General features: G+C 40.2%; 1 protein-coding gene across 3 annotated transcripts in view; it reads right to left on the minus strand.

Moving 5' to 3' along the window:
* rbms3 (RNA binding motif, single stranded interacting protein) overlaps positions 1-18,754 on the minus strand; it is an 807,584-nt gene that overhangs the window by 507,898 nt on the left and 280,932 nt on the right. For all 3 annotated transcript variants that reach the window (XR_009803506.1, XM_061882138.1, XM_061882137.1), the window contains exon 4: positions 7,956-8,047. Coding sequence is in view for 2 of the 3 variants with exons in the window: in XM_061882138.1 (XP_061738122.1) it covers positions 7,956-8,047 (92 nt within the window). In the remaining variant the exon portion in view is untranslated. The remainder of the gene's footprint in view (positions 1-7,955; positions 8,048-18,754) is intronic.

Here is an 18,754-nt window from a genome sequence, read left to right on the forward strand (position 1 = left end):
GGGCTTGCCCTCCTGGGTGTTCTTCAGACCACCAAGTACCGACATGAGAGCCTCTTTCAGGGTTACAATATTTTTTTATTTTTCAATAAGTCTCTCAGTTGCTATCCAGCAATTGTCTTTTTCTCTTTCGTTCTCGCTCGCGCTCTGGCTCCAGCCCTCTCCCCCTGGCTGCTGCTTATACCAGAGCGACAGGTGATTAGATAACAAAGCCCAGGTGGACCATGTATGCACCTGTTGCTGATTTCGAGCCCGATCCTGGCAACACCCTGCTTCGCTTCAGGCCCGCAGGCCACGCCCCCTCTACAGTTAGTTTCAGAATAACAATGTTACTACAAAGAATAAGAGACCTATTATACTCTAGAAATATTGGTCTTACTTAAACATGCACGTGTTTAGTTGTTTTCAGTGTTAAAAAAAAGTTATTTGGCTCTTACAGAAATACATTTTAAAATATTTGGCTTTCTTGGCTCTCTCAGCCAAAAAGGTTACCAACCCCTGGCTTAGAGAGAACATACGTGACTGTTCCGTGTAGCAAACCATGAGCCAAGAACGAACTGAGGAAGAATGCAGGCTTAAGTTCTAAAGTAAACAATTGCCAACAGGTGTGCGTCAAAAAGCATAGCAGGTGGAACACATGAGAAAACATGGAAACGAGATAAAACAGGAAGTGCAAAACTCAGAACAGGAAGAGTCCAAAAATAATTAGAAAACCCCAAAAAGGACTCAAAAGCCAGACCAAAGATGTGATCCGGGAACCGGATCACTACAACTATAGGAGTACGTATTTTCTATTGTTTCATTGAAAATAAAACAACCAAGTCCATTCGGCTGTCATCTGTTTTAATATGAGACACACATGATTTTTTATTTTTTTTTTACATGCTTGAAATAAGAAATTATTACTTTGAAAAATCTGTTTTATACTTGTGAGTGTTAAAGACACAGCTTTGCAACACTTGATATTCTAGTTTCAAGCATGTTTTACTCAATATAGGTCATAAAATCTCAGCAACAAGCTGTAATATCTTTTTCTGCAGGTGAGCTACTTTTCAATTGACCAAGTCGAGGAGATCTACCTCATTCCTATTTATAATTTATATTTATTTATTTATGAAAGAGACATTTTTGTTAACAAGTTAACGGTGTTTAATGATAATACAAGCATGTTTAACACACATAGATTCCTTTCTTTCATGAAGACAAGAATACAAGTTGGTGTATTTGATTCTGATGACTTGCATTGATTGGAATTAGACAGTGGTGCTGATAACGTCCGCATTTTCAAATGGAGGAAAAAAAAAAGTCCTCCTTTCTGTCCAATACCACATGAAAGTGGTTGGGTTTGGCATCTCATTTGTCCAACTTGCATACTCGTTTTTAAACACTTTGTTATGAGAGTAGCATATGTGTGTGGCCCTTTAATGTCTGGCAGCAGGTGAGTGACGTCAGTGACTGTGCGGGTGGGCAAGCAAGTGAGAAAGCGGTTGCCGAGGGCGGGGGAGAAATACATTGGCATCAAACTCCGTAGCTTGCTAGCTTGTGCACGCTAGCTTTCTGAGACTCTTATTTTGTTAGCACAGGCAGGATGAAACAGGTATTTTATGGTGAAGACAGGAACTGTGCAGTCGGTCTTTAGAGTTTTGACAGTAGGTACGGAGTCTCTAGAAATAAAATGTGTTTCTCTGCGTCCGCCCTGTTAGTTTTTTCTTAAATATGAGCTCGCAGCAGCCAGCGTCATCTCACAAGATCCTCGGGTGCCGAGAATGTCAAACAACTGACGAAAGTGAAGTCTTGGTATGACTGATGATTGCTCATTTTTATGTATATTTTTTAATGCCTGGCTTGAGATCGACTGACACACACCCTCCGATATCGACCAGTCGATCGCGATCGACATAATGGGCACCCCTGGTTTAGAACCAAAACCCTTAAAACAAGCAAAACACTAACATAACATCTGCTTAGTGAGAAGAATTATCTTATCAGACAGAAAATAAGCAAATATCACCCTTATTTGAGATATTTCATCTTACTTAGATTTCAGTTTTCGCAGTGTAGCCCATGAGGAATAGCCGTGCTCATCTTCCAAAAAAAGCAAAGGGAACATATTGATTACGTCGTGATGTCCAGTTCGCCTTTTTTTTTTCGACAATCAACTGAGGGAAAAACACAATATCTGGAAAATCAAGGCCCCGTTTCTACTGCACACCAAATCTGATTTGCTTTGCCCTCAAGTGACACGGATTAGACATGTTTTTCCAGACTAAACGCTCCAAAGTGCTTCAAATTAGAGATGTCCGACAATATTGGACTGCCGATATTATCGATTTATCTGCCGATATTATCGGCGGATAAATGCTTTAAAATGTAACATCGAAAATTATCGGTATCGGTTTCGAAAAGTGGCCCTGCAATGAGGTGGCGACTTGTCCAGGGTGTACCCCGCCTTCCGCCCGATTGTAGCTGAGATAGGCGCCAGCGCCCCCCGCGACTCCGAAAGGGAATAAGTGGTAGGAAATGGATGGATGGATGGGTTTCGAAAAGTAACATTTATGACTTTTTAAACCGCCGCTATACAGAGTTGTACACGGACGTAGGGAGAAGTATAGAGCAGTTGCGTCACCCAGTCATAATTGCCAACCCTCCTGATTTTCCCGGGAGACTTCAGAATTTCAGTGCCGCTCCCGAAAATCTCCTGGGGCAACCATTCTCCAGAATTTCTCCCGATTTCCACCGAGACGACAAAATTGGGAGGCGTGCAATCACATAATATCTACGGCTTTTCACAAAAACAAGTTATTGCAAGTCATACTTGGTCAACAGCCATACAGGTCACACTGATTGTGGCCGTATAAATAACTTTAACACTGTTACAAATATGCGCCACACTGTGAACCCACACCAAACAAGAATGACAAACACATTTCGGGAGAACATCGGCACCGTAACATAACATAAACACAACAGACTAAATACCCAGAACCCCTTACAGCCCTAACTCTTCCGGGACCCTACAATATACAGCCCCCGCTGCCCCCCCACAGTCCCGTCCACCTCAACATCCTCATGCTCTCTCAGGGAGAGCATGTCCCAAATTCCATGCTGCTGTTTTGATGCACATTAAAATAAATAATGCACTTTGTGACTTCAATAAAAAATATGGCAGTGCCATGTTGGCATTTTTTGCCATAACTTGATTTGATTTCTTTTGGAAAACCTTGTTACATTGTTTAATACATCCAGCGGAACATTACAACAAAATTAGGCATAATAATGTGTTAATTCCACGACTGTATGTATCGGTATAGGTTGATATCGGAATCGGTAATGAAGAGTTGGACCATATTGGAATATCGGATATCGGCAAAAAAGCCATTATCGGACAGCTTTACTTGAAATCGGATCTTTTTGTATGAGATTCATGCCACATCAGGGGCAGGGTATCTTCGGCGTCTTATAAAGTCTTAACCCTTGTGTGGTGTTCGGGTCTGTGGGACCCGTTCTCATTTTTTATTAAAAGAAAAATGATACAATGTATTAATTTTTCAAACTGAGACTCACTGACTTTGGCTAATTTTCTGTCAAGAACATATATCAGAATAAAAAATTAATGACCACACACCATACACGCCCCTACACATTTCTATTACATAAAAGATGTCCGGGTCCACTGGACCCAGGGCCAATAGAAGTGTGGAAATGGATGTTCTGTGTACCACACACAACCACTCACCCACTATGTACCTAGTAACAGTTACCAGCCATGTAATGCACACTCAACAAAACAGAAAGGGACAAGGGGTAAGAAAAAGATGGATGGAAAACCATCCTCCACACGACACCTCCGCTCCGGACAATCTAACCTCCTCCAACCTCCGAGGACAAAGCTATGAACAATGGGAGACCGGGTTTGCTGTTACGCCGCTTCCAGTCTGTGGAACGCTATCCCTGACCACCCAAGGGCACCACAGACTGTGGATGTTTTTAAAAAGGCTTAAAAACCCTTCTTTTTTTAAACTGACTAATACAAATGTGAACATGTATGTTCTGTGTACCACACCCACACAGATGTTTACCTTATCCTAATAAACATCTGTTCAGTATTTTAACGTAAAAATGTTTGATTGTGAGGTATTAAAAGCCACAAAATGCAACGGGTCCATCAGGCCCACAAACACTGGCTGAGTAACAACAATATGAACACCACACAAGAGTTAAAACCAATTTGAATTTGAGGCCTTAAAATGTCAAAAATTCTCATGAAAGGTCTTACAAACGATTTTGAACGGTCTTAATGTATTGACGTTACTTTCATTTAGAACAGGGGTCTCAAACTCAATTTACTTTGGGGCCACTGGATGCAGAGTCTGGGTGAGGCTGGGCCGCACCAAAATATTTCTTATTATTTTTTTGCATACTTTTCAGCATGTCTAGTTGTGTAATGACGTTTCAAAGTGTATACCTTGAGCACCGCAACTTTCTCTGTGCAAATAAGACACGTCGGGGTGACCCTGTTCTCAACAAAGAAATTTTGCATCCCCCACTTTTTTTGGAATTGTTTTTGCTCGTCACTAACCCTTCTCTTAAATGCAGGACGCACGGAGAATAATGTTATTTTCTACCTTCAAGCAATGTGTGTCGTTCAGTTTTTCCTCCCTACAGCAACGCGGCAGTCGGCGGATAATAGTGAAAGTACCTGGATACCAAGTGCAAAAAAGTGACGGCTCCTATATGTAGTGTTCATCGTGTGAGGCAATGAAAATTAAACAATAAAAAAAACAAATAACGGTTTGGGGACGGCATGACGCAGTGAAATAGTGGCCGTGCGCAACCCGAGGGTCCCTGGTTCAATCCCCACCTAGTACCAACCTCGTTACGTCCGTTTTGTCCTTGAGCAAGACACTTCACCCTTGCTCCTGATGGGTTCTGGTTAGTGTGTGAATGTGTGTGTGAATGGGTGAATGTGGAAGTACTGTCAAAGCGCTTTGAGTAGCTTGAAGGTAGAAAAGCGCTATATAAGTACAACTCATTTATCATTTATCATTTATTGGTCCAGGTTATCGGGGACTGTTATTACTGACGGACAGGTGTTGCGGTGTGACTGCAGCCAGGGAAGTAAGAAAACCTTCGTCTCCTAACAACTTCTATCGCTTTCACTATTTGCCGCTGTCAAGCATCATTCATATAAAACTCTCGGGCCACACCAACATTAAAGTTTAATATTAAGGTGGAAGCCGCAAAATAACGTCTCGCGGGCCGCGGGTCTGAGACCCCTGATTTAGATCCTGCATAAACTCTAGTCTCGCTTTGAAATGTTTTGATTTTTGAGGACGCTATAACGCAACTTTGAATGAATGAATGAATGAATGACATAAGTTTATTTCGGTCATATAATCAATCAAATCAATCAACCATTTTGTGTGATCAGTTTTACAGTACATGTTATATGTATACAATAATGCACATTTACACACGAAAGAAAAGAAAAAGAATGACCAAAAAAGGAATAGGCTGAAGCCAAAGCTTATATTTGCCTCTCCTATACCTTCACTGAATATTAGATTGCCTGGTACATCAACGTTAAAAAAAAAAAAAAAAATCAATGGGATGAAAGTATTTGTTACTATATTTTATAATTTTCAATTATTTCACCTTTCAATGTTTTCTTAAACCTTACCAAAGAAGTGCATGTCTTCAGCTCATCACTGAGCTTGTTCCACCATTTAACTCCTAAAACTGTAATAGATTTGTATTTTATATTTCTTCTCGCTTTACCTATTTCAAAAATCGGGGCGGTATAGCTTGGTTGGTAGAGTAACTTGAGGGATCCAGGTTCGATTCCCGCCTCTGCCATCCTAGTCCCTGCCGTTGTGTCCTTGGGTAAGACACTTTACCCACCTGCTCCCAGTGCCACCCACACCCACCCAGACTCAACTCAACAACAAACAGCTTATGACATCATTTATTGGTCCAGGTTATCAGGGACTGTTATTACTGATGGACAGGTGTTGCGGTGTGACTGCAGCCAGGGAAGTAAGAAAACCTTCGTCTCCATGGCAACGTCTGTCGCTTTCACTATTTGCTGCTGTTCCACTATTGCAGGGGTAGGCAACCCCGAACGTTGAAAGAGCCAATTTGGACTCAAATAACACAACGCTGTCAAGCGTCATTCATATAAAACACTCGGGCCGCACCAACATTAAAGTTTCATACTAAGGTGGGTGCCTCAAAATAACGTCTCGCGGGCCGCATGTTTGAGAGCCCTGATTTAAAACCTGCATAAGCTCTAGTCTCGCTTTGAAATGTTTTGATTTTTTGAGGACGCTATAACGCAACTTGGGGCAGTATAGCTCGGTTGGTAGAGTAACTTGAGGGATCCAGGTTCGATTCCCGCCTCTGCCATCCTAGTCACTGCCGTTGTGTCCTTGGGCAAGACACTTTACCCACCTGCTCCCAGTGCCACCCACACCCACCCAGACTCAACTCAACAACAAACAGCTTATGACATCATTTATCGGTCCAGGTTATCAGGGACTGTTATTAATGACGGACAGGTGTTGCGGTGTGACATGCAGCCAGGGAAGTAAGAAAACCTTCGTTTCCATGGCAACATCTGTCGCTTTCACTATTTGCTGCTTTTCCACTATTGCAGGGGTAGGCAACCCCGAACGTTGAAAGAGCCAATTTGGACTCAAATAACACAACGCTGTCAAGCGTCATTCATATAAAACTCTCGGGCCGCACTAACATTAAAGTTTAGTATTAAGGTGGAAGCCGCAAAATAACGTCTCGCGGGCGGCGTGTTTGAGACCCCTGATTTAAAACCTGCATAAGCTCTAGTCTCGCTTTGAAATGTTTTGATTTTTTGAGGATGCTATAACGCAACTTGGGGCAGTATAGCTCGGTTGGTAGAGTAACTTGAGGGATCCAGGTTCGATTCCCACCTCTGCCATGCTAGTCACTGCCGTTGTGTCCTTGGGCAAGACACTTTACCGACCTGCTCCCAGTGCCACCCACACCCACCCAGACTCAACTCAACAACAAACAGCTTATGACATCATTTATCATTTATTGGTCTAGGTTATCAGGGACTGTTATTAATGACGGACAGGTGTTGCGGTGTGACTGCAGCCAGGGAAGTAAGAAAACCTTCGTCTCCATGGCAACGTCTGTCGCTTTCACTATTTGCCGCTTTTCCACTATTGCAGGGGTAGGCAACCCCGAACGTTGAAAGAGCCAATTTGGACTCAAATAACACAACGCTGTCAAGCGTCATTCATATAAAACACTCGGGCCGCACTAACATTAAAGTTTCATATTAAGGTGGGTGCCTCAAAATAACGTCTCGCGGGCGGCGTGTTTGAGACCCCTGATTTAAAACCTGCATAAGCTCTAGTCTCGCTTTGAAATGTTTTGATTTTTGAGGACGCTATAACGCAACTTGGGGCAGTATAGCTCGGTTGGTAGAGTAACTTGAGGGATCCAGGTTCGATTCCCGCCTCTGCCATCCTAGTCACTGCCGTTGTGTCCTTGGGCAAGACACTTTACCCACCTGCTCCCAGTGCCACCCACACCCACCCAAACTCAACAACAAACAGCTTATGACAGTAACTTTTCAGCCCCTGCGTCTTCATTCTGATAACGTGACGACAATATAATCATAATAATAATAACGTCACACATGCATTGGCTGGCTAGAAGTTGTGGTTTCCACCTGTCAGCAAATAAACACAGCAGCACAGTTGATGCTTAGTTTGTTATGGAAAAAATGCACAGTACGCACTTTGTTTAATGCCTGCTGCATTGCTTCCGCTGTGGAACTCAAAGACATATCACCAGTCGTATACCTTTTTTAAACAAGCCGATGGATGTGTGTGTGTGTGTGTGTGTGTGTGTGTGTGTGTGAGTAACAAGGTGCTAATGATAGCACACAAAGAAGCAGTTTGGCAGCCTACCTTGGCCATTTGCGCCTGCACTCCCGTGGCTTTGAGAGACAACACGGCTTTCTGTGCTGCAGCCGGGCTGTCAAAATCAACAAAGCCGTAGCCTGGAGAGAGAACAGAGGAAAGAAATCCAGAAGAGAAAAGGGAAAGAGGGGGAAATAAACGCAGACAGGCATTAGTAAATAACCAAAAAGAGAATGCCAATGAAATAACAAGGCGGATGACAGACGCTTGGTAATTGCAGCAGTAATAGGTTAGTAACGTGACGACAGAGGCTGCCAGTTCTTATATCTGGTGAGCACTACATTGTTTGATAATTAGCTGCACTGACGTTCGGGGAGATGCTATGCATCTTAATTAGAGACACGGATGAGAGATTTTCTAATAACAAACTGCAGAACCCTGTTAGCCTAAATCTTCCCACAAAGTGCATTAGAGCAGTGGTCCCCAACCACCGGGCCGTGGCCCGATTGGTACCGGGCCGCAGAAGAATTTTTTATAAAAAAAAAAAAATAAATAAATAAATTATTAAATCAACATAAAAAACACAATATAAACTTACAATTAGTGCAACAACCACAAAAACCTCCCTTTTTCATGACAAAAACGTCCCTTTTTCATGACAAAGAAGAAGAATAAAAAAAGGACCCCCTCCCGCCCCCCCTCGGGCCGCGGGACAAATTATTAAGCCTTGACCGGTCTGTGGATACAAAAAGTTCTATTTTGGTTTCATCTGACCACATGACATTCTCCCAATCCTCCGCTGTATCATCCATGTATCCATTTTGGTATAAACTCAACTTGTCATGTTTGGAGGAAGAAGAATACTGAGTTGCATCCCAAGAACACCAAACCTACTGTGAAGCATGGGGGTGGAAACATCATGCTTTGGGGCTGTTTTTCTGCTAAGGGGACAGGACGATTGATCTGTATTAAGGAAAGAATGAATGGGGCCATGTATCGAGAGATTTTAAGTCAACATTTCCTTCCATCAGTGAGAGCTGTGAATGGTTGACCAAATACTTATTTTCCACCATAATTTAAAAATACATTCTTTAAAATTCCTACAATGTTAATTCCTGTATTTTTTTTCCACATTCTGTGTCTCATAGTTGAAGTGTACCTATGATAAAAATTACAGACCTCTGTCATCATTTTAAGTGGGAGAACTTGCACAATCGGTGGCTGACTAAATACTTTTTTGCCCCACTGTAACTATGGACACGGAACCTCACAAAACTGTGCCAGGAAATAAGACTTAGGCATGGAGCAAACAACTAGCATAAACTATGGCATGGAACAAGAAAAACTTACTCGGCAAGGCATGAGGCAAACAATGACGGCAGGCTGACTGACTGGCAAAGGCAGGCTTAAATACCGTGTCTTATTGGAAACAGGTGCGCATCCCGAACACCAGAGGCACGTGAAAATCATCAAAACAGGAACTAAAGGAGTCTTAAATTGACAGAACATAACAAAAACATGATCCGGACCACCATCTTATAACTTATTTGTATACGCTAGCCTTTAAATCAGGGGTCCCCAGACTTCAGCCCGGGTGCCAGATCTGGCCCGCCAGTGTCCAAAGTCCGGCCTGCGGGAAATCCCAAGTTTAAAAAAAATATAAACAATTATTTTTGATCATTTTTAAAAAATCTGTCCTTTCCAATTCATTTTCTATTGCTTGTGTCTCCTTGCCGCTCAGGCAAGTCATATAGTCTAAAAATGCATTTTTCCATTGATGGAGTGCGCATTTGCTGTCATGTTTTCAGTCAATTAAGTCAATTAGTGCGCGAGGAATATGTGTATATTTGTGAATATATATATATATATATATATATATATATATATATATATATATAATAAGCGGTAGAAAATGGATGGATGGATATATATATATATATATATATATATATATATATATATATATATATATATATACATTTCGCCCCCGGCAAAATTATTTTAACCCAATGCGGCCCCCGAGTCAATAATTTTGGGGACCACAGCTTTAAATAGACCCCCCTATTATGACCAGTTTATCTGCCGTCTCTTTTCTGCTCTGCCCCCCTCTCCTGCGTTATTAGGTGACCGCAGCTGTTCAAAGCCGGGACCCGGGGAGGACCACTCATCAGGTTTCTCATTGCATCCCATTGGTTTGAGTATTTTCTTGCCCTGATGTGGAGCGGTATAGCTCGGTTGGTAGAGTGGCCGTGCCAGCAACTTGAGGGTTGCAGGTTCGATTCCCGCTTCTGCCATCCTAGTCACTGCCGTTGTGTCCTTGGGCAAGACACTTTACCCACCTGCTCCCAGTGCCACCCACACTGGTTTAAAATGTAACTTAGATATTGGGTTTCACTATGTAAAGCGCTTTGAGTCACTAGAGAAAAGCGCTATATAAATATAATTCACTTCACATCTGAGAGGATGATGTCGTTGTGGCTTATGCAGCCCTTTGAGACACTTGTGATTAAGAGCTATATAAATACAATTTGATTGATTGATTGATTCTTTTTTTTTCCAACTACATTTCTTTCTTGAATTTATGAATCAGAGGACATTATTAACTGTTTTTTTGTTTACCAAAATTACATTTACACAAAAGTCCCTCCGCTCTCATTCAAATATATCCCGATATTTCATAAATCCCAGCTGTGGATTCCTTTTCCTCCATTTTCCCCTCTGTGAATTTCCAGATGGGTGTTGCTGACTGTTCATGTCGGGGAGCATTGGAGAAAAAGAAAATGAGGAACTACAGACTGAAAATGAAGGAGTGTTGTGGGTGTGAGGTGTGGATGGACAAAATTGCAATATTTGCAAAAGATATAAATATGAGTCTATATGTGTGTGTGTGTGTGTGTGTGTGTGTGTGTGTGTGCGTGCGTGCGTGCGTGTGTGTGTGAGCATGTAAGTAAAACAGAGTTATGGGAGAGAGAGGAAACATGGCAGCAGCTCTGGTATGCTGCCAACCTTTGAGAGATTTGTTACTGTGGAGAGGATTATGAAGGGCTGTGAATGGGGTTGTGTTAATATGCTGTGTGTTGAGCAGCACAATGTGGACCAGTCAGCTTCTGAGTCTTTGAAAAATCAAAAGCTCGAATGCCTTCCAGGATGTGCAAGTGGGTGGGTGCTTGCATGCGGGCGCTTTCTTGAATCATGTACTCTTAAATAAATTACCATTTGATTAATTATTCCTTGAATGCGAGAGCTTCCATTAGAGTACAGTAGCACCGTCACCTTATGCATACTGTGAACATTGTATGCATTTACAGTATAGGTCCTGCTGTGTATGTTAGAGCAGGGGTCACCAACCTTTTTGAAACCGAGAGCTACTTCTTGGGTACTGATCAATGCGAAGGGCTACCAGTTTGATACACACTTAAATAAATTGCCAGAAATAGCCAATTTGCTTAATTTACCTTTAATAAATAAATCTATATATATCAAAAAATGGGTATTTCTGTCCGTCATTCCGTCGTACATTTTTTTTCCTTTTACGGAAGGTTTTTTGTAGAGAATAAATGATGAAAAAAACACTTAGAGCGGTTTAAAAAAGGAGAAAACACAAAAAAAATGAAAATTAAATTTTGAAACACAGTTTAGCTTCAATTTCGACTCTTTAAAATTTAAAATTTAACCGAAAAAAAAATGTGGAGAAAAACTAGCTAATTTGAATCTTTTTGGAAAAATTAAAAAGAAAAATTATGGAATATCATTAGTAATTTTTCCTGATTAAGATTAATTTTAGAATTTTGATTAAATGTTTTAAATAGGTTAACATCCAAACTGCACTTTGTTAGAAAATATAACAAATTGGACCAAGCTATATTTCTAACAAAGACAAATCATTATTTCTTCTCGATTTTCCAGAACAAAAATTTTAAAATAAATTCAAAAGACTTTGAAATAAGATTTAAATTTGATTCTACAGATTTTCTAGATTTGTCAGAATATTTTTTTTTAATTTTAATCATAATAAGTTTGAACAAATATTTCACAAATATTCTTCGTCGAAAAAACAGAATCCAAAATGAATAATTAAATAAAAATGTATTTAATATTCTTTACAATAAAAAAGAAATAATTGAACATTGATTTAAATTGTCAGGAAAGAAGAGGAAGGAATTTAAAATGTAAAAAGGTATATGTGTTTAGAAATCCTAAAATCATTTTTAAGGTTTTATTTTTTCTCTAAAATTGTCTTTCTGAAAGTTATAAGAAGCAAAGGAAAAACATTAATGAATGTTTTTAAACAAGTGAAGACCAAGCCTTTAAAATATTTTCTTGGATTTTCAAATTCTATTTGAGTTTTGTCTCTCTTCGAATAAAAAATGTCGAGCAAAGCGAGACGAGCTTGCTAGTAAATAAATACATTTAAAAAATAGAGGCAGCTCACTGGTAAGTGCTGCTATTTGAGCTATTTTTAGAACAGGCCAGCGGGCTACTCATCTGGTGACCACTGTGTTAGAATATTAGCAAATATACATTTAAAATTCACACATTTGTCCTGATCTTCATTTGAAAAAACACACACACACATTTTCAACCGCCACATCTGGCCTTCCCTCTGCCTATCATCTGATGTTTTGGGGACATTGATAATAGTTTTGGTATGTCTAATCCAGGGGTCGGCAACCAAAAACGTTGAAAGAGCCGTATTGGACCAAAAATACAAAAAACAAATCTGCCTGGAGTCGCAAAAAATGAAAATAAGTCTTATAAAGAAGGAAACACATGGTGTAAGTGTCTATATTAGCTATAATGGCCTACTATCAAAATGACTATGTTTCACAGGCTGAAACACATCTTCGTTGACAGAAATGTTGAAATTGTATATTTATTCTACACATTTTTACAACATTAAAAACCATTAGTAAATCAGAGGCTACTCAGAAGGTGAGATAACTCCTGGAAATAACCGGCTTTGAATGGCCAAAGGTAAAGATGTGTGTGTCCAAGTTAAAAGAAACTGCAGGCTGTCTTCTTTTAATAGATTTATCATAATCTTTGGCAAGCTAGGTAATGTTTGCTATGGTCTGGAACAGCATGGCATACAAACAACTATATGAAATGCAGCCAATATTACATGCAGATAATGTGTCATGAGACATGCAAATATAAATTAAATATGAAGAGGACATAAGTAAAGGATATTAAATGAGCTCAAATACACCTACAAATGAGGCATAATGATGCAATATGTAAATACAGCTAGCTTAAATAGCATATTCACTTTGATTAGCTTGCAGTCATGCACTGATAAATTATGCCTGATTAGCACTCCAACAAGTCAATAACATCAACAAAGCTCACTTCTGTGCACTCACGCACAGCATAAAACTTTTGGTGGACACAATGAGACAGAGAAACTGTTACATCACAGTCCACACTATGGTGAGTTCAAGGACTGCTGAAATTAGTAGGACAAAATTATGTTCACCAAATACTCTCATCAGTGAAGCATACACAGAAACATATTAAACAGTGGGTTCTCTAACAATTGGGAAATGTTGTGTAATGGGGGCGTGCCTTAAAGGCGCTTTGCCGTCCTCTACAACCTGCCGTTACATTCGCTTTTCCTCCATACAAACAGCGTGCCGGCCCAGTCACATAATACATGCTGCTTTTCACATACGCAAGTGAATACAAGGCATACTTGATCAACAGCCATACATGTCACACTGAGGGTGGCCGTAAAAACAACTTTAACACTGTTACAAATATGCGCCACTCTCTGAACCCACAACAAAATAGAATGACAAACACATTTCGGGAGAACACCCGCACCGTAACACAACATAAACACAACAGAACAAATACCCAGAACCCTTTGAAGCACTAACTCTTCCAAGACGCTACAATATACACCCCCCGCTATCACCAAACCTCTGTGTGCCCTCTCCTGAACAAAACGCAGTTGTGTCATCGGCAAATAATACTAACTTTAAGTATTTTGTAACTTTACAAATGTCATTTATATAGAGATTGGAGCAGCATAGATAAACAGGGGTTTGTGCATGTGCCTGACAATACCAAAGTCCTGAGTAGTCTTGTGTTCAATCCTGAATTCGAGATCTTTCTGTGTGGAGTTTGCATGTTCTCCCCGAGCAAGGGTGAAGTGTCTTGCTCAAGGACACAACAGAAGCGATTAGGACGGTGGAGGCTGGGGATCGAACCAGGAACCCTTAAGTTACTGGCACGGCCGCTCTGAGTGGTAATTGCTTCTGTCGATACCTACTGGCCACAATAATTAATTAAAATACATACGTAGGTCCCGGTTTCGATCCTGTGCAAGGGATCTGTCTGTGTGGAGTTTAAAAGTCCTCCCCGTGACTGCGTGGGTTCCCTCCGGGTACTCCAGCTTCCTCCCACTTCCAAAAACATGCTCCTGGGGATAGGTTGATTGGCAACACTAAATTGGCCCTAGTGTGTGAATGTGAGTGTAAATGTTGTCTGTCTATCTGTGTTGGTCCTGTGATGAGGTGGCGACATGTCCAGGGTGTGCCACGCCTTCCGCCCGAATGCAGCTGAGATAGGCTCCAGCACCCCCGAAAGGGAAAAGCGGTAGAAAATGGATGGATGGATTTATATAAAGATTGAACAACTTTGATCCAAGTATTGATCCCAGAGGTACTTTGTGCTTTGTATATACAGCTTATTGTTTGAAAAATATGGTACATGTAAAATCTTCCAGAAGACCTGAGACGCTAGTACATTCCGCAGTAACCTAAGATATAAAAATGTTTCCCATTCCCAGTTATACAGGACAGGCAGCCATTCATGAACGACCTAGCTGTTGGTAATAGATTGTCTTGTTTGTGAGCACACAAACGGGATACGAGTGACCCGTATGACCGACTCAACCAAAACAAAAACATTTCAGATCTGTTGTCAGACAAGACACAGGTTCTACTCAAGGGGAGAATAAGAACTGCCAAGGAGTCTGATTGTCGAAAGGTGGAAGTGAACTCCAGCAGAATGGGAAATTAGGGGCCTCAAAGGACAATCGCAGAGCTGGATAAGACTTTTTTAAACTGTTTCAGCTCACTATCCTTTTCTGTTTCTCCCTACTTTGCTGTGATATTTTCGATACATCTCCTCCCTTACGAGCTGCCACCCCCTCCTCCTCAATAGGACGGAAATCGCCCCACTTGACAGCTGAACAATTGAGGAGACAAAACCTTAGAAAGTCAAACAAACTCAGGCAGCAAGACCGGATCTCATCAGTCCCAAGGTCCTATAGCCAACAGCTGGTGCAGGAAAAGGTGACCGTTCAATTTGGAAACCTCCTGCCTGGTACTGGTACGCCACCTCATCCGAACTTAACAACCGTGCTGACATCACTTGTCATATAGGTAATGGAGAGACTGGTTCGGGCTTACGGACTGTACTACCCACCACATGTGCTCTGGACCATCTGCGGTTTGCCGACCGGCCCCATGTTGGTGTTGATGATGATGTCATCTATCTGCTGCATTATGCTTTTGGATGCTCTTGGATGGCAGTGGAGGTACCGCTCGAGCCAGGTGTCTGACTTTGCCTTTGCTTCCAATACCATCCAAGTAACACTGAATGAGAACCAGCTTGAGCATTCACCGTTTTCCAAATCGTTGACTACTTGTCGACGAAGCCCCAGTTTTTTTCCCCTCAGAACAGAGAGAATTCTGAAGAATTCCACATCGGCTTTATTTGTCGAAAAGACAGTTTGCTCTGTCAGTTCGAATTCAGGCTAACAGGCATATATTTCCCCCGTTAGCCTGTATGTCGATTCGTCATTGACCGGGCTAGCATGCCAAGCATTACATTAGGAGCTAAGCACCACCACACTAAGTATTGGTTGCACGAACATACAAGCTTTGTTAGACAAGATCATAGACTGTATCGGACAATATAGTTTCCATACAAAATGTCCATGTCCATTCATTACAAATAAGAGAACATAAATGCCTGACTTACCTATCAAGGAGGAAATTAGCAAGTTTGGCGTCAGAGGAGAAAATATTGCCCGCCTTTAATCGTCTCCATCTTTTAAAAGCCATCCCCGAAACAAATCCTCGTTTTGTTCCTGGCTTTGTCATAAATAAGTTGAGAATTGTAACGACACCTTTTAGATTTACTAAGGTCTGACATGTTTAGTAACTTTACCAGTGGCAGTAGCTAGACGAAGATGACGGTGCGTAACTGGCAACCTGGATGTGACGCACTCACTGGCTTTCTAATTGGTCAAACGTTAGAGGGCGGGACATTTAAATGAAAACAATAACAATCTTTCAATTGTTTTTATCTTGTTAGATTTAAAATTAACAGCAATGAGTTGACTGATGAACATTATCACATCATTTATTTAGAAAGTATAAATAACGACAAATAAAGGTAGAATACTATTATTACTATTACTAGTACATTTTCAGAATGGACTTTTTCTATCTTTAAACAAAGAAAACAATCTGAAGTTGTCTTTATTTTTAAGTTATCGTGCTGTGATTTTACCTGTCCGGCCCACTTGGGAGTGGATTTTTCTCCATGTGGCCCTCTATCTAAATTGTGTCTGCTCTAAGGCAATTATGCATTCCTCACAAATCCTCTGCACACAGCACATCTACGGCGCGCACAAAATCAAATCCAATCTGAACTCTAAACAAAATAAACATATAATTTATTCTGTATGATTTTCCAATGCAACTGTGAGTGACAGGTGACAGGTTGTCACAAGAGATAAAGCAATGTTCGTCAACACTATTATTATTATCATTGTAACGTCTGTCAAGACGCTTTAAGAAGGTGCAGGATATTACATTACACTTAATAGAGAACAACTCTTTATTACCACACCAAAAATATTTAGTAAAAAATGTATCCGGCAAAACTGGTAATTTTATGCCGTACAAAACAAGCCAAAACCAATTCTGTCCTCTGTCATATCAACAGCACCCGCTCGCCCTTTCTCACTAGCGCCAAAACACACACACACACACTGATGCGTTTATGGCCAAACAAAAAGTCGGTCAACTCCAACACCACACAGAGTGTGAATTCCAGGTCGTTACACTCTGACTCCCCAATCAGATGTGTGCTTATTCTACTGATATTTATTCAGAAGGTTAATTTATGGTTATTCATCACTAAATGTTGTTACTAGATTACGGAAGTGCTCATGAAATGATACTTTTAGAGACAAAAAGTTACAGAAATGCACACTTTATCCCATGCCTACATCAAATTGTGCAACATGAGAATGTTTTAAAATACCAGTAAAGTGGAAAAACAAGTTGACTTTATATGCTTATACATCAAATTGTATTTACAATCAACAAATTATGTCAAAACACCAATTAAAATGTCAAAAATTTCCAGTCAAATATATTGTACATACAAATACACATTTACTCGTTGTTGCCATGAGGCAGTGGTTCCCAACCTTTTTTCAGTGATGTACCCCCTGTGAAAATGTTTTTAATTCAAGTACCCTCTAATTAGAGCAAAGCATTTTTTGTTGGAAAAAAAAAGAGATAAAGAAGTAAAATACAGCATTATGTCATCAGTTTCTGATTTATTAAATTGTATAACAGTGCAAAATATTGCTAATTAGTTGTAGTGCTTCTTGAAGTATTTGGAAAAAACGATAGAAAAATAACTACAAACTTGTTGAAAAATAAACAAGTGATTTATTAAAAATAAAGATTTCTACACATAGAAGTAATCATCAACTTAAAGTGCCCTCTTTGGGGATTGTAATAGAGATCATTCTGATTTCATGAACATAATTTTAAACATTTTGTGACGCTTATCTGGCATTGTGGCTATGCGGTTGCGTTCTCTCGTTGATGCAGGCGGAATGGACACAGCGGGAAGGAAATAAATAATGATGTATTTATATTACAAAACAGACTAGGAACAGAAAACACTTGCACAAAAGCACTAGAGACAAAACCAACAGAACTAGCATGGGAGCTAGAAATAACTGAAAGTGCTAGCATGTGAGCTAGGTGAACAAACACAGGAATAGCGTGGAAGCTAAGGAATACAAAGTCTTTACCACAATGAATTGATTAACTTGGACCCCGACTTAAACAAGTTGAAAAACTTATTCGGGTGTTACCATTTAGTGGTCAATTGTACGGAATACGTACTGAACTGTGCAATCTACTAATAAAAGTATCAATCAATCAATCAATCAATCAAAAGCGGGGATAACGACGTCACCTGTTGCATTGGACAGCAAATTAGACTGTGAGGACGAATGACAAAAAAGGGCAGGTTTAAATAGAGACAGAAATTAGGAGGCAGGTGCGCGTCAAAAACACAAGGCAGGTGACACTAATACGTAACTATGACAACAGAACAAAACAGGAAGTGCCACCAGGAACTGATGAAGACAAAATAACAGAACAAAACCAGAATATGCCATGATCTAAGTAGCGGATCATGACACATTTCTTCACAAAAAAAGAAATCATTAACATAAATATTTATGGAACATATCCACAAAAAAATGTAGCTGTCAACACTTTTTTTTTTTTAAGTTTATGAAATTACATTCATATTTTCTTGAAGTATTATTCAATAAATATATTTAGAAAGGATTTTTGAATTGTTGCTATTTTTAGAAAATTTTAAAAAAATCTCATGGACCCCTTGGCATATCTTCAAGTACCCTCAGGGGTACGCGTACCCACATTTAAAAACCACTGCCCTAGGGGAATCTGGGGAACACATGGCACACTGACAAAGCTTAATATATTATTAGTATAACAATCTACAAGGTTAATATTGGTTGTTTCTCTTTCTTCCCCTCCATTTTTCAGCATTAT

Source organism: Nerophis ophidion, linkage group LG21, assembly GCF_033978795.1.
Source record: "Nerophis ophidion isolate RoL-2023_Sa linkage group LG21, RoL_Noph_v1.0, whole genome shotgun sequence".
In the NCBI taxonomy this organism is placed as follows: Eukaryota; Metazoa; Chordata; class Actinopteri; order Syngnathiformes; family Syngnathidae; genus Nerophis; species Nerophis ophidion.